Genomic DNA, 14,721 nt, shown 5'->3' with positions numbered 1-14,721 from the left:
ACTGATGAGGTCGAGGGCTTCAGCGTCTGAGGCTGTGTCTTGACAGTCAGGAAGAATTGAGCCCCAAACAAAGTGATACATTGTGTTTACCTGTAATTGAACCCAAAAGTCGAAAATATTCACATTTAAGAAGCTGAAAAATGAAAGAAAGTAGAAATTATTCACCTTTAAAGGCGACATAGAATGCTTGTATCACACATATATGTTAGTTATGGAGGTCTACTTACATATATTAACTTGTTTTCATGATTAAAAACCTCCTAATCGCTGCAAACGAGCCGATCAAAATATCTCCTCGCTGACGCTCTCGTCAGCCGCGCTGCTTCAGACCAAACAGTTGCTGTGATTGGCCAGCCAACGAGAGCTTTCCTACTGTCCTGTGATTGGCCAGGTACCTGGAAGTGACGTAATAGATAGGCCAGCGCTCAGATACACAGCTCCCCCTCTGGCACGGTGGATGCTCTGCATCTCAGCAGCTACAACGAGACTAGTTCTTCTTCTTCTTCTGCGGTTGAATGTACGCAACCGGATGTGCCCGGACTAGTGCCCGCACCGGGAGGCGCTACGGTGGTGAGGATTTCTGATGACGACATCAAATTAAGGAAGTGTCGATCCGCTTCGCAGAGCCCAGGAAAACAATACAACACTATTTTCTCAGCAGTGGCTGAACTGTTTGTTCTGAAACTTTAGGGTTTCATAAACGAGGTAATTACGCAGATACACACAAAAACGCAGCGTTAATTGGAGCTTCCGGTCTATGTCACCTTCAAGAAGCAGAATAATGACAGAAAGTATTCTTTGTAGTGGGTTGTGATATGACACGTCCGCACCCCCTATTATACATTCCTTTCTATATTCATGAAAATGTGATCAATCCTTGAGTGGACTTAACATGCGAGTAAGCTGGGTGTAGTTTCCTCCATACATCTATCATCTGCTCCAGATGTATTTATGAATCTTGTCATATGCATGTTGTTCTTTTTGTGGCTCGTTGTATCCAAATGACAGTTTTTAATAATAATAATTCAAATCTCCCCCACAAATCAAACTACCCTTGGTTTCTGCTGCTATGATATCAAATAAGCGATTTAGTTCTTCTGCAATGTGTTTTTCCTTGTCCATCTTCATTCAATGGTGAAAATACACGCAGCTCCTCGAAGTAGCAGTAACAGTAATCAGAATCAGAATACTTTATTAATCCCCGGGGGGAAATTGTTTTTGTTCCAGATGCTCCATGCAAAGAAATAGAAACACAGCAGTGGAAACAAGGCATAAGATATGGATATAAAAACAGTAAAATAGGCAATAAGGTGGAAATTAGTAAGTAAAATATTACATAAAAAACAATACTACAATAATAAAGTAGAGAATCTGGAAATATATACAATATACAAATAGTTATCAAAAAGTGAGGATGAGTATAGTTTGTTTAGTGTGTTTTGTTTTATTGACAACCATAGGAGTCCAATCATCAGAGGGAGGAGTTGTACAGTTTAATGGCCACAGGCAGGAATGACTTCCTGTGATGCTCAGTGGTGCATGGAGGAGCAATTAGTCTCTCGCTGAAGGTGCTCCTCTGTTTAACCAGAGTGTTGTGGAGAGGGTGAGAGCCATGCTGCAGTATCGCCCGCACCTTCGACAGCAACCTTCCTCCAGCTCCACCCCCACAAGTCACTGGCCTTTCTGATGAGCTTATTGAGTCTGCCACTCTCAGCCTGCTGCCCCAGCACACAACAGCAAACAGAATAGCACTAGATACCACAGACTCATAAAACATTCTCAGCAGATGCGGAGCCTCCTCAGAAAATAGAGGAGGCTCTGTCCCTTCTTGTATAGGACTTCAGTGTTCTTAGTCCAGTCCAGTTTATTGTCAATGAACACCCCCACATATTTGTAGTGATCAACAATGTCCACATTATGCCCCAGGATGGAAACTGGGGTCACTGGTGTCCTGGCTCTCCTCAGATCCACCACCAGCTCTTTGGTTTTTGTTGTGTTGAGCTGGAGGTGGGTCAGGTCACACCATGTGACAATGTTGTCCACCACAGCCCTGTACTCACCCTTGCTGATACATCCAACTACAGCAGAGTCATCAGAAAACTTCTCAAACTGGCAACACTCTGTCTGGTAGCTGAAGTCCGTGGTGTAAAGGGTGAAGAGGAAAGGAGAGAGGACAGTCCCTTGTGGGGCCCCTGTGTTGCTGACCACTGCATCTGACACACAGTGCCGCAAGCGCACATACTGTGGTCGGCCAGTGAGGTAGTCCACAATCCAGGACACAAGGGGGGGATCCACCAGCATCGCCGTCAGCTTGTCACCCAGTAGAGCAGGCCTGATGGTATTGAAAGCACTGGAGAAGTCGAGGAAGGTGACCCTCACACTGCTCCCCGGCTTGTCCAGGTGGGCGTAAGCACAAGTCAGCAGGTAGATGAGGGCATCCTCAACTCCAATCCGGGGATGGTAGGCGAACTGGAGGGTTTCCAAATGCGACCTGAGCTGCTCCAGGACGAGTCTCTCCAGGGTCTTCATGATATGTGACGTCAGTGCCACCGGTCGGAAGTCAGAGTGGGCTGTGGCGTCTTAGGCACTGGCACAGGGCAGGACGTCTTCTATATCACAGGAACTCTCTGGAGGCTCAGGCTCATGTTGAAGACACGATGAAGCACTCCACAGAGCTGTCCAGCGCAGGCTCTGAGGACCCGTGGACTGACATCGTCGGGGCCTGCTGCCTTACCAGCAGGGAGTTTGCTCAGCTGTCTTCTAACATAAAGCAGATTGAGGGTGGGGGGGAGTTGGAGTCCAAAGTTAGAGGAGGGCAGGTGGCATGGGAGCCAGAGGAGGTGTGAAAAGTGGGGGATGGGTGCGAGGGGCTCACAAAGTTGGATGAGGTGCTATCAGGAGGAGAAGGGGGGTCACAAGTGTTGGTGGCTGGAGACAGTCAACAGTAGAGCCAGCAGGGGCCGGGGCTGCAGTGTCAAACCTGTTGAAGAATAGATTTAACTCATTAGCCCTAGCCAAACTGTCATCAGCTCCACTGCTAGTTGGTCTGAAACCAGTGATGATCCTCATACCACTCCAGACCTCCCTTGTGTCATTCTGGTGAAGTTTCCTCTCCAATTTCCTTCTGTAGCCATCCTTAGCCTCTTTGATGTTGTTATTGAGGTCCCTCTGAATGTCCCTCAGCTCCTCCCTATTGCCACCTCTGAAAGCCCTCTTCTTCTGGTTGAGTATGGCTCTGATGTCTTTTGTTACCCATGGCTTGTTATTTGGATAACAGCGCACTGTCCTTGCTGGGACGATGCTGTCCACACAGAAATTGATGTAGTCTGTAATGCACTCAGTAAGCCCATCAATATCCTCTCCATGTGGCTCACAGAGTACATTCCAGTCAATCACCTCGAAACAGCCCTGCAGTGCCTCATAGCAGTCATCTGACCATGTCCTCACAGTCTTTGTGGTCACAGGCAGCCTCTTCACCAGAGGCTTAGACTTAGACTTAGACTTCCTTTATTGTCATTGCACAGAAAACACAGGAGTGAAAACTGGCAACGAAATTTCGTTGCTTGGCAACCGGATAAACCAACACCACAGCATTGAATTTTGAGGTAGATTACTATATACTATGACTTAAGAAAACAAAATACATAAATAAGTGTGTATATATATAAATACATATAAAAGTAGTGTAAAAAACAGGATAGAAATCTGTAAGCTAACAATATGAAAAAAGCAACAGTTAAATATTGCACAGATAGTGTGTGTGTGTGTGTGTGCGTGCGTGTGTGTGTGTGTGGTGGGGGGGTTGTTATTCGGAATTTAGCAGGGGGTGAGAAGCAACAAGTTGTGATCTGATCTTCCCAGCAGGGGAAGGGACCTGGAGGTGTATTTGTTCTTTACATTAGCATACAGCAGGTCCAGGGTCTTCTCCTCTCTGGTATTACAGGTCACAAACTGGGTGAATTTCGGGAGTGTTTTTTAAATGGAGACATGGTTGAAGTCACCCGAGATTATAATGAGAGCACTCGGGTGTGCAGTCTGTAGTCCAGCTATAGTAGAGTGGATGACGTCACATGCCGACGTTGGGTTAGCAGCCACTACAATAGCATGTGAGAATTCACGGGGTGAATAATAAGGACGGAGAACGGAGACCCACAGCTTGTTAGCTGTGGGTCTCCGTAGGCCATGGCTTCTCCCGGGTTTTGAAACCGTTTCTCAGTTCCATTATATGTGATCCGGAGCTGGGAAGAGAAGACTGTATTTATTACCGTCTCGTCCACGAAGTAGTCATCTCACCTCGCTGAAAGCGGACCTTGCAGATTGCAGTTTTCTATTGAACTGTTGTTCAATATCCGGGCTGCAGATGCGGTCTTTCACGGTGTTGTGACCAGGATTGCATCACCTGTTCACAAAAACAGCAAGCCCACCTCCTTTACGCTTACCGCTCTTAGTGCAGTCCCTGTCAGCCCGGACAGTGTGGAAACCCTCGGTGGAAACATTGTGGTCAGGAACATCAGTGTGTAGCCATGACTCCGAGAAAATCATCAAGCTACACTCCCAGTATTCCTGATGACTCCAGGTTAGCGCTGTAAGCTTGTCCATCTTATTCCCCAGTGATCTCACATTGCCCATTATGAGAGATGGGAGACACGGCTTGTAAGTCTTCCTCTCCATAAGTCTCCGATGTTTTGCTCCTCTCCTCTGCCGTAGCGATCCTTTCCCTCTGCATCCCCGGTGTGTTTTCCTCCAAAGTTCCGCATAAATGTCCTCCGTAGCCAGCCGGCTTCAGCTCTAATCAGCTGATCTCGGGAGTAAACAATGCAGTGATGCTGAGCGACAGTCGAGTGGCAGAGTAAAAAAAGAGCCATTCCACCATGAACAGAACAACAAAAACTCTCCACAAAAGCATGTTTAGAGAGAATGTGGCTTAATAAGTAACTAAAGTTAAAACAAAAAAAAAGTAAGAACAAGAAAGAAAGGAAAAGTTGAAAACAAAGTTAAAGTAAGCAGGAGCGACTGAAACAGGCTGCATACGCTGCGACACATGCGCACTATCAAGCCTAACAAGCCTGATGTAAAGTAGCCATGTGTTTCCTCTGTGACGCGCAGCTGATTGACGGAAAACAACAACAAAAGCACTGGAATGTTATAGAAGAACTCAATTGTTGGAGATGGATCCATTGCCATCATGCCAAGGGTTAATGCTCTGTTCACTCCGTGCATTGACCTGATATTGAAGTGATGCCAGGAGCAGCTCACCATTTCAGAAGCCCGGTGGTGCCCCCACTGCGTGAGACAGAGCTGCTTTGCTCATGCACTCACATCTACCATTAAATCTTAGAGGTATACCAGTGAGTGAGGAATGTGCCACAGCCTCAGCAATTGATAGAAAACTGCGATCTGCAAGGTCCGCTTTCAGCGAGGTGAGACGACTAATTCGTGGACGAGACGGTAATAAATACAGACTTCTCTTCCCAGCACGGCTCCGGGAGAAGCCATGGCCTATGTGAAAACCAGAATTCTACCGGACTCTTCAAAGGACTGACCATGACTTGAAATTAGTGAGAATTACTAAATTTGAATAAGATTGGTGCTGTGCACTCTCTAAACACATCACTTTGACCGCTACAGAGCCATAAGACTCCAGACTGTTCCAGATGGAGAAATAGAGAGCACCTAAGAATCAAGATTGTGCTATTTTTTTCACACTTATTTTGTTAATAACAGATATAATAATTTGACTGCTCAGAGTACTGTGTCTCTCTTATTATTGTTTATTTTCCTTTCTATCTATGCTCAACACTTACACGACTTTTTACATGACAATTTTTTTCTTTTTTTTCTTAAGTTTGAAATATTCAACATAAGGTGCCTTATACGAAACCATGTTCTATGTACAGCAGAGTTTGTACATTTAGTGCTAGTGTATCCTCACACAAGCACTTAAATGTGTAGATATCTTTGCGAGGGGTTTGGGGTTGAATGTACGCCCGGACTAGTGCCCACAATAAAACAATAAAACCCATTTTCTCAGCAGTGGCTTAAATTTTTGTTCTGAAACTTTAGGGTTTCATAAACGAGGTGATGACGCAGATACACACACAAACGCAGCGTTAATTGGAGCTTCCGGTCTATGTCCGCTTTAAAAAAGTAAAGTAGCTAATTAATTTTAAGGTGTTATAGCTGAATATAACTGTGTTTAGGCAACTCAGATAATGGCAGTACAGTACGAGTGACGTTAACTCAAAATCATTAATTGGGTTAAATATAAAAATATTGAAGGTGACATAGACCGGAAGCTCCAATTAACGCTGCGTTTGTGTGTGTATCTGCGTCATTACCTCGTTTATGAAACCCTAAAGTTTCAGAACAAACAGTTCAGCCACTGCTGAGAAATTAGTGTTGTATTGTTTTCCTGGGCTCTGCGAAGCGGATCGACACTTCCTTAATTTGATGTCGTCATCAGAAATCCTCACCACCGTAGCGCCTCCCGGTGCGGGCACTAGTCCGGGCACATCCGGTTGCGTACATTCAACCGCAGAAGAAGAAGAAGAACTAGTCTCGTTGTAGCTGCTGAGATGCAGAGCATCCACCGTGCCAGAGGGGGAGCTGTGTATCTGAGCGCTGGCCTATCTATTACGTCACTTCCAGGTACCTGGCCAATCACAGGACAGTAGGAAAGCTCTCGTTGGCTGGCCAATCACAGCAACTGTTTGGTCTGAAACAGCGCGGCTGACGAGAGCGTCAGTGAGGAGATATTTTGATCGGCTCGTTTGCAGCGATTAGGAGGTTTTTAATCATGAAAACAAGTTAATATATGTAAGTAGACCTCCATAACTAACATATATGTGTGATACAAGCATTCTATGTCGCCTTTAATTCAGACAACTCATACAATGGCAGTAAACTTGAGTATAGTTAACTCAAAATCATTAGTTAGGTTGACTATAAAATGTCAATTTTGACTACTTAAACATGTGAGTCATGTTAATTAAACTGTACTCATAAAAATAAGTTATCCATACAAGTTTAAGCATTCACATTACTAGCAAAATATCAGGAAACTGATTGCCTTGATATGTTCAAGTAAGCTGAACCAAAAGTTATTGAAACAAAGAGACAACAGACAACAGTTTGAATGGAAAACAAAGTTTAAGAATTAAACTTGTTTTGTTCTGAACACAAGTACATGGAGAAATAGGGTCCAGGCTGAAAACTACTGAAATTTACCTTAAATACAGGGGTTCTCAAGTGTGGCTATATATTTTAAAACACTAACCTGGAAACAAACTTTTCCATAGACGTTTTCAGAAAAAAATGACACATGACTTTTTTCTAGGGCGGCCTTCAATCTAATATTGAGAACTGCACTAGAGACTTTCAACATATATTAAGTCAACAAATATATCTTTCAACAGATATTTAGTCTGAGATAACTGGCTAAATCACAACATACATTATCTCAAGGCACTGTACATAGACAACATCAAGGAGAGCAGAGAACCACAACAGTTCACACAATGAGCAAACACTAGGCATCAGTGGAGAGAAAAAAGGCTTTATCATTAACATGAACAAACTGGAATCTATCAGATAAGTATGATTTAAACCAGCAGAGGGCAGCACCTGTGATCCCAAGAGTCTGCTCCAATCTCTGCAGTAGAATATTATGATCAATGGTGTCAAATGCAGCACTAAGATCTAACAGGACAAGTAAAGAAACTAGACCATTATCTGAAGCCAAGAGAAGATCATTACTAACTTTAACTAGTGCTGTTTCTGTGCTATGGTTTAATCTAAAACCTGACTGAAAATCTTCAAACAGGCCATTCATGCGCAAATATTCACATCATTGATTAGCAACTGCCTTTTCTAAGATTTTAGAAACAAAGGGAAGATTAGATATAGGTCGGTAATTAGCTAAAATATCTGGGTCAAGGGTCACTTTTTTGACAAGGGGTTTAATAACTGCTATTTTAAACGTTTGGGGCACATATCCAGTTAATAAGGATAGATTAATTTGAGTTAATATAGAGCTGTTAATTAAAGGAAAGACATCTTTAAACAGTTTGGTGGGGATAGGATCTAACTGACAGGTTGATGGCTTAGATGATGAAACTAATGATGTTAACTCAGGGAGATCTATAGGAGAGAAACTGTCTAACTGTGCACCTGGTGCTTCTAAAGCTCTTGTGCTAAAAGATGAGTCAGTCCCAATATGAGGGAGGAGATGATCCATTTTTTCTCTAATTGATGTTATTTTATTCACAACAAAGTTGATAAAGTCATCACTGCTCAGTGTTAAAGGAATAGATGGTTCAGTGGAGCTGTGGCTCTGTGTCAGCCTGGCTACAGTGCTGAAAACAAATCTATGATTATTCTTATTTTCTTCAATTAAAGAATTAATAGGAAACTCTAGCTTTGTGGAGGGCTTTTTTGTAAACTACAAAACTTCTTTCCAGGCTACATAAAATTCCTCTAGGTTATTGGAACGCCATTTTCTTTCTAATCTACGTCAAGCCTGTTTAAGAGCACGAGTATTGGAGTTAAACCATGCTCGAGACGAGCACCATCTTTTTCAGTTTTCTCTGAAAAAGAAAGTGGTGAATCAGATGAGACATCTGATTCACCACTTTCTTTTTCAGAGGGGCAACACAATCTAATGTAGTACGCAGTGAGGCGGCTGTACTATCAACAAGGTTATCTATGAGGGCGGGAGTAAAATCACAAACGGTACCTTCAGATGTACTGACATATGGCACCGAGTTAAATAAAGGTTGCACTGTCTCTTTGAATGTATTCATATTATTATCAGATAGTATTTCTTATTTATGTTATTGTAGTTCATTATTGTACAATTACATGTGAGTAAATAATGATCAGTAAGGAGAGGGTTTTGAGGAACTATGTTTAAGTTATCAATATCAATACCATAAGTTAAAACAAGGTCGAGGGTGTGACTAAGGCGATGAGTTGGTTTATTAACGTGTTGAATAAAACCTATTGATTCCAACAGCGAGTTAAATGCGCAGCTAAGACTATCACGGTCAACATCTACATGGATGTTGAAATCCCCTACAATTATGATTTGATCTGTCTTAAGCACTAACTCAGATAAGAACTCAGAGAACTCTGATAGGAACTCTGAATAAGGTGCAGGTGGACGATAAACTGTGACTATCATAATTGGTTTCTGTGATTTCCAATTAGGATGAGATAGATTAAGAATAAGGCTTTCAAACGATGAATATCCTGGTTTGGGTTTGGGATTGATTAATAATCTAGTATTAAAAATGGCTGCTACACCTCCTCCTCGGCCTGAGCTTCTAGGAATATGGGTATTAGCATGAGTGGGTGGAGTTGACTCATTTAGACTAACGTAATCTTCTTCATGTAACCAAGTTTCAGTTACACAGAATAAATCAATACAATTGTCAGAAATTAGATCATTTAATAAAACAGATTTTGAGGAGAGAGACCTTATATTTAATAGTCCACATTTAAAAGTGGTATTATTTGACTCTATTTTATTGTTTGTATTAATCTTTATTAAGTTAGAATGTCTTACTCCTCTTCTGTTTGTTATTGATTTATTTACTTTAGTTTTTACTTTAGTAGGTCGAGGGACAGACACAGTCTCAATGGGGTTTTTAATTGGTGACTGCTCGAAAAGAAGCACAGAGAAGCATGAAAGACTGCAACTCTGTGTCCTGGTCTCAGCTCTGGATTGTCATGGGTTTCTAATAAAATGTCCTAAGCTGCTAGATAAGAGAGCTGCTCCATCCAAAGTGGGATGGACGCCGTCTCTCCTCATGAGACCAGGTTTCCCCCAGAAGGTTTGCTAGTTATCTAAAAACCCAATGTTGTTTTCCGGACACCACCTCGACAGCCAGCGATTGAATGACGACATGCGGCTATACATGTCATCACTGGTCACATTGGGCAAAGGACCAGAGAAGATTACGTTGTCAGACATAGATTGTGTGTACCTACACACAGACTTAACATTAACTTTAGTGACCTCCGATTGTCGTAATCGGGTGTCATTACTGCCGACGTGAATAATAACTTTACTGAATTTACGATTATCTGTAGCCAGCAGTTTCAGATAAGACTCTATGTTGCCCGCTCTGGCCCCGGGAAAACACCTGACTGTGGTCGCTGGCGTCGCTATTTTCACGTTCCTCAGGATGGAGTCACCAATTACCAGAGTTGGTTTCTCAGTCTGTGTGGTGCTGAGAGGGGAAAACTTGTTTGAGGTGTGAACAGGTTGGTGGTGGACAGGACTCTTAGGCTTAACACTACAGTCACCCAGTTGCCCTGTTTGTCTCCCGGCTGCACGGGAGCTGCTGAGGGAGCTAATGCTATGTGGTCCGGAGCCGAGTTGCTACTTCACTAAGCCTCGCCTCCACCCTAGCCAGTAAGCTACATTTTTCACAAGTATCGCTAAAGGAGGCAGAGGAGTAGCTAAACATGTGGCACACAACACAGGAGAGAGAAGGAGAAGGAGAGGGAGAGAGAGAAGCCATCGCTGCTAAGCTAAATTACGCTGGCAAAGAAGGAAACACTGTACGTGATCGACGTAAACGAGTTAAAGCAAAAGTAGCGGGTGAAAGTATTAGTCTTAGTACTAGTATTAGTAATAAAACTAGTGTTTATTCAGTTAATCGATCAGTTAATCCTCCTCTCCCGAGCTGTCTACACAGCTCATCTGTGCCTGCTCTGCACCCAAGTCTGACTCATTATTTGATTCAGAACAACTATAATTACATATACAGTTATCTTTATTATTGTGGCAAAGCTCACATCTCTTCACAGTTTTAATACATTCTCTCGCATAATGCCCCTGGACTCCACAGCGGTGACAACAAAATTCTGGACAATTCCGTAGGATGTGTCCTGGCTGTATGCACATACGACAGACTTTGACTTGCCGATCATGTATTACTCTAAAATATTCAGGACCAGTGGCAGAATAAGGGAGTGACTGCACCATCTGATTGAACTTTACCTTTAAGTATCTTGTCCCATCTGCGATGTTGGTCCCCGGCCACATTCTCCTCTTTATCGGTGACACCGCTGAGACCCCCCATCCGTGTAGTTTGTCCAGAATTTCCTTGTCCGTGGTGTAGGCCGGGAGGCCTAGGAAAGATACCACCAGTTCATCATTGTCGAGTTTGTTTGCCAAAACAGTTGTTGTGCCGATCTTGAAGCCGTCCAGGAGCCTTGTTTTCCCCATAGCACTGGTCATTGTAACTTCGTATTTGTTTTCTCCGGTGTAGCGGCAGGCCATTAAGCCACCGCACAACTCCCGCACACACTTCAAAAGTTCCATAATTGTTACTTTCAAACTGTCAGGTCAAAACGTTTCCATTAAAAACAAAATAACACGTCAACAACAAATCTATCTATCACACCAAGCATCTAATGACAGCGACGTCTGAGCCAGCGGATCATTTCATCAGGACAGGCCAAGGTAACGCTGCTCTGCACCGGGCACAGTGAGCACCGAGCATCCGTAGAGGCGGAGCTGATCACCTCCGACAAATGTCGCTGCTAAACTATAAATATGTCATATCTTAATACACCAATCACATGTTTGAATTCTAAATGACTAATTTCTTGCCTCAAATGATGTTAAAACTGCGTTTCAGGACACAGAAAAATATTTATTTCAGATTTATACTTCTATTGTCTGCTGCTATGTTCTGCCAAAATGTATTCTTGGATACATGGCCATCCCAAGTATGCTTAAGTCACCTCCGATGCATACATACAACTGAGAACTGTCCTTGCTGTTCCATTACTTGAGAATTAGAACAGAACTTGGACTGAGGCTGATGACGTTTTCACAAGTAAGGGAGTACGCAAGTACGCACAAGTATGGATATTGAGAAACAGGCTGTGTCTGGGAACAGCCACCCAGTATTTGGCTGACTGACTGAGGCCGGGCGGTAACGTATTGTGTCACTTCCTGTTCTTCCACTGGTGTTACACTGTGTCTTGCACTTGGATAAAAGGTGTTTGCAAACCTAGAGGTGCGGGCCTGGATTGACCTGTACCTCTACCCTGAGGGCAACAGTGAAAACAGGCTGTGCCCAGTCCCCTTTCGTCAGTGCGGACCACATAGCATTAGCTCCCTCAGCAGCTCCCGTGCAGCCGGGAGACAAACATGGCAGCTGGGTGACTGTCCGTAATAAGAGGCGTAGTTTTTAGCCTATGAGTCCTGTCCACCACCAACCTGTTCACACCTCAAACAAGTTTTCCCCTCTGAGCACCACACAGGCTGAGAAACCAACTCTGGTAATTGGTGACACTATCCTGAGGAACTTGAAAATAGCGACGCCAGCGATCACAGTCAGGTGTTTTCCCGGGGCCAGAGTGGGCGACATAGTCTTATCGGAAACTGCTGGCTACAGATCGTAAATTTAGTAAAGTCATGTCTGATTCGTGTCGGCAGTTATGACACCCGATTACGCCAATCCGAGGACACAAAAGTTAATGTTGAGTCTATGTGTAGGTACGCTAAATCTATGTTGGACAACGTAATCTTCTCTGGCCCTCTCCCCAATGTGACCAGTGATGACATCGCTGGCTGTCAAAGTGGTGTCCAGAAAACAACATTGTTTTTTTAGATAACTGGCAAACCTTCTGGGGGAAACCTGGTCTCATGAGGAGAGACGGCGTCCAGAGCAGCTCTCTTATCTAGAAGTTTAGGAGAGGTTATTAGCCATTTCGCAGCGATGGTATGTGAACAAACTACTACTAGAGCTTTCATGGAATCACCTTCAAACTTGGTGAGGTCACTGTGGACAAGTTGAGGAGCTTAAGTTATCAAAAGGTTTCTAATAAGTATCATGGTTTTCAAGATAGGGGGCTGCAAATTTGGTGAAAATTCCGAATTTCTCGCAACGCACAACGAAACTCTTATAACTTTGCGATGGAAGGTCCGATCTTAACTAAACTTGTGGCGATTGATTATGGGCCCTTGCTGAAGATGCCTATACAAAAACTGTCAAGTTTGTAAACATCGCCTCCTGGCGGTGGCAGAAAAAAAAAAAAAAAAAGTTACTTTTTTTTTTTTTTTTAAATCCTGTCCTGTCCAGTACCCAGGACATGTAATATGATTGACTGCATGCCTTTTGGTGTCGGACCGGACAGGGGGACAGGGAGTGGACTGACAAGGGGATGGGGAGTGAGAGAGAGAGAGAGAGAGGGAGAAAAAAGAAGAGAGAAAGAGATCGAGAGGGAGAGAGAGTGTGAGAGAGAGAGAGAGCAAGGTGGACAACAGTATAATACATGGGTTAGTACCATTAAATTGAAATTATATAAAGTAGGCAGAACATACCTAATAAGACAGAACATAGACAACTTAAGGATGACATTAGTGTGTTAGTAACAGGTTAATAACATTAAACAGTTTAAATTATTTAGCGTATACAGAACATACTTTCAGATACAGTTTATATAGTAATTGTTAACGACCACATCAAGAGAGTATGTCCGGGCTTACAACAGTTATATCAGTTAAATTTAATTTATCTTAGCGTGTTAGTGTGTGTGTGCGTGTGTGTGTGTGATCGTGCATATCAGTGTATATGTGCAGGGGTTGTCATTAGGTGTGATTGGAATCTTGGTGGGGGACCGTGCCTTTGTCCGGCCAGTCCCCAGCGACGGGCCGAAAATCATCCAGGCGCCCAGTAGCCGTACAGGGCAGGAGAGGCCCACAGCCACCACCCCCAGGATAGCAACGCATCCATCCCGCAGGGGGCCAGTCGGAGGAATGCGGGGGGGAAGTCCCCCCCACCCAAAGTCGACCCGAGGGGGCCGACGGCGACAAGACCACGGACAGAGGCCGGACCACCCCACACCCAGGCAGGCCGCAGAGGCCCAGGGTCCCCGCACCCAGAGCCCGCCAGCGCCCAAGGGCAGGGCCAGCCCACCACCGGGGGGAGCAGAGCCCCCCCAGACCGCCCACCAGGGAGGCACGGTCAGATACCCACCACAGCCACCCCCACCGCCCCCCAGAAGCCGACCGCACGCCCCCCAGCCCAGGGAGGGACAGGCGGAGGCCCACGTAGGGCCACCAGCCAAGGGGGCCCCCAGAGACGGGAGAGAGGCAGACTCCCGAGCCGGTCCAGACCCCCCAGGTAGAGGCAGGGTCAGTGGTCCAAGGACCCGCCACGCCCAACCCCGCGGTGCCCCGGAGAGGGGTCCCCCAACATCCAGGAGCATCTGCGCCCGCCGACGACCCCCGCCAGGTAGGCAGACTGCCGCCCACCACAGCACCTTCAGGGAGGTGCGTCATGATGAGCCACAACCATGCCTCCCGGACACCCCCCAGATCGAGCGCAGGGGATCCGATCCCCCACGTCCGATGGCCACCACTGCTGCCCTCACCCAGACCGCCTGTCCCAACACGGCCGGGGGGTGAGCAGGAACCGGGCGCTCAGGAGTGCACCCACGATTAATGCCATATTGTTCCACTAAGTTCTGAAATGGAATGAATTTGTTATCTTGAAGAATTTGTTCCAGGTGCCTTATACCTTTTTCTTGCCATGATTTGAGTTTTAGTGTTGTTTTATTCCGTAGTATGTCTGGATTATTCCAGATTGGGGTATATTTACATGGGATATGCGAGGACCCAGTGAGTTTGATAAATTCCCACCAGGCTGACAAGGAGGTATTTATATTTATGCTTTTAAAGCACTGATGCCGTTTGAT

At 44.7% G+C, this 14,721-nt stretch overlaps 1 protein-coding gene across 1 annotated transcript; it reads left to right on the top strand.

Moving 5' to 3' along the window:
- The first annotated feature begins 11,729 nt into the window (after nt 1-11,729).
- sf3b4 (splicing factor 3b, subunit 4) lies at nt 11,730-14,431 on the top strand. The gene is made up of 2 exons (XM_058619911.1): nt 11,730-11,742; nt 13,617-14,431. Exons 1-2 carry the CDS (start codon nt 11,730-11,732, stop codon nt 14,429-14,431), a joined length of 828 nt encoding a protein of 275 aa, XP_058475894.1.
- Nucleotides 14,432-14,721: the final 290 nt, after the last annotated feature.

The sequence above is a fragment of the Solea solea genome, chromosome 20 (genome assembly GCF_958295425.1).
Source record: "Solea solea chromosome 20, fSolSol10.1, whole genome shotgun sequence".
Classification (NCBI taxonomy): Eukaryota; Metazoa; Chordata; class Actinopteri; order Pleuronectiformes; family Soleidae; genus Solea; species Solea solea.
The sequence above is the reverse complement of the archived record's forward strand: the minus strand, read 5'-3'. Positions and strand labels throughout refer to the sequence as shown.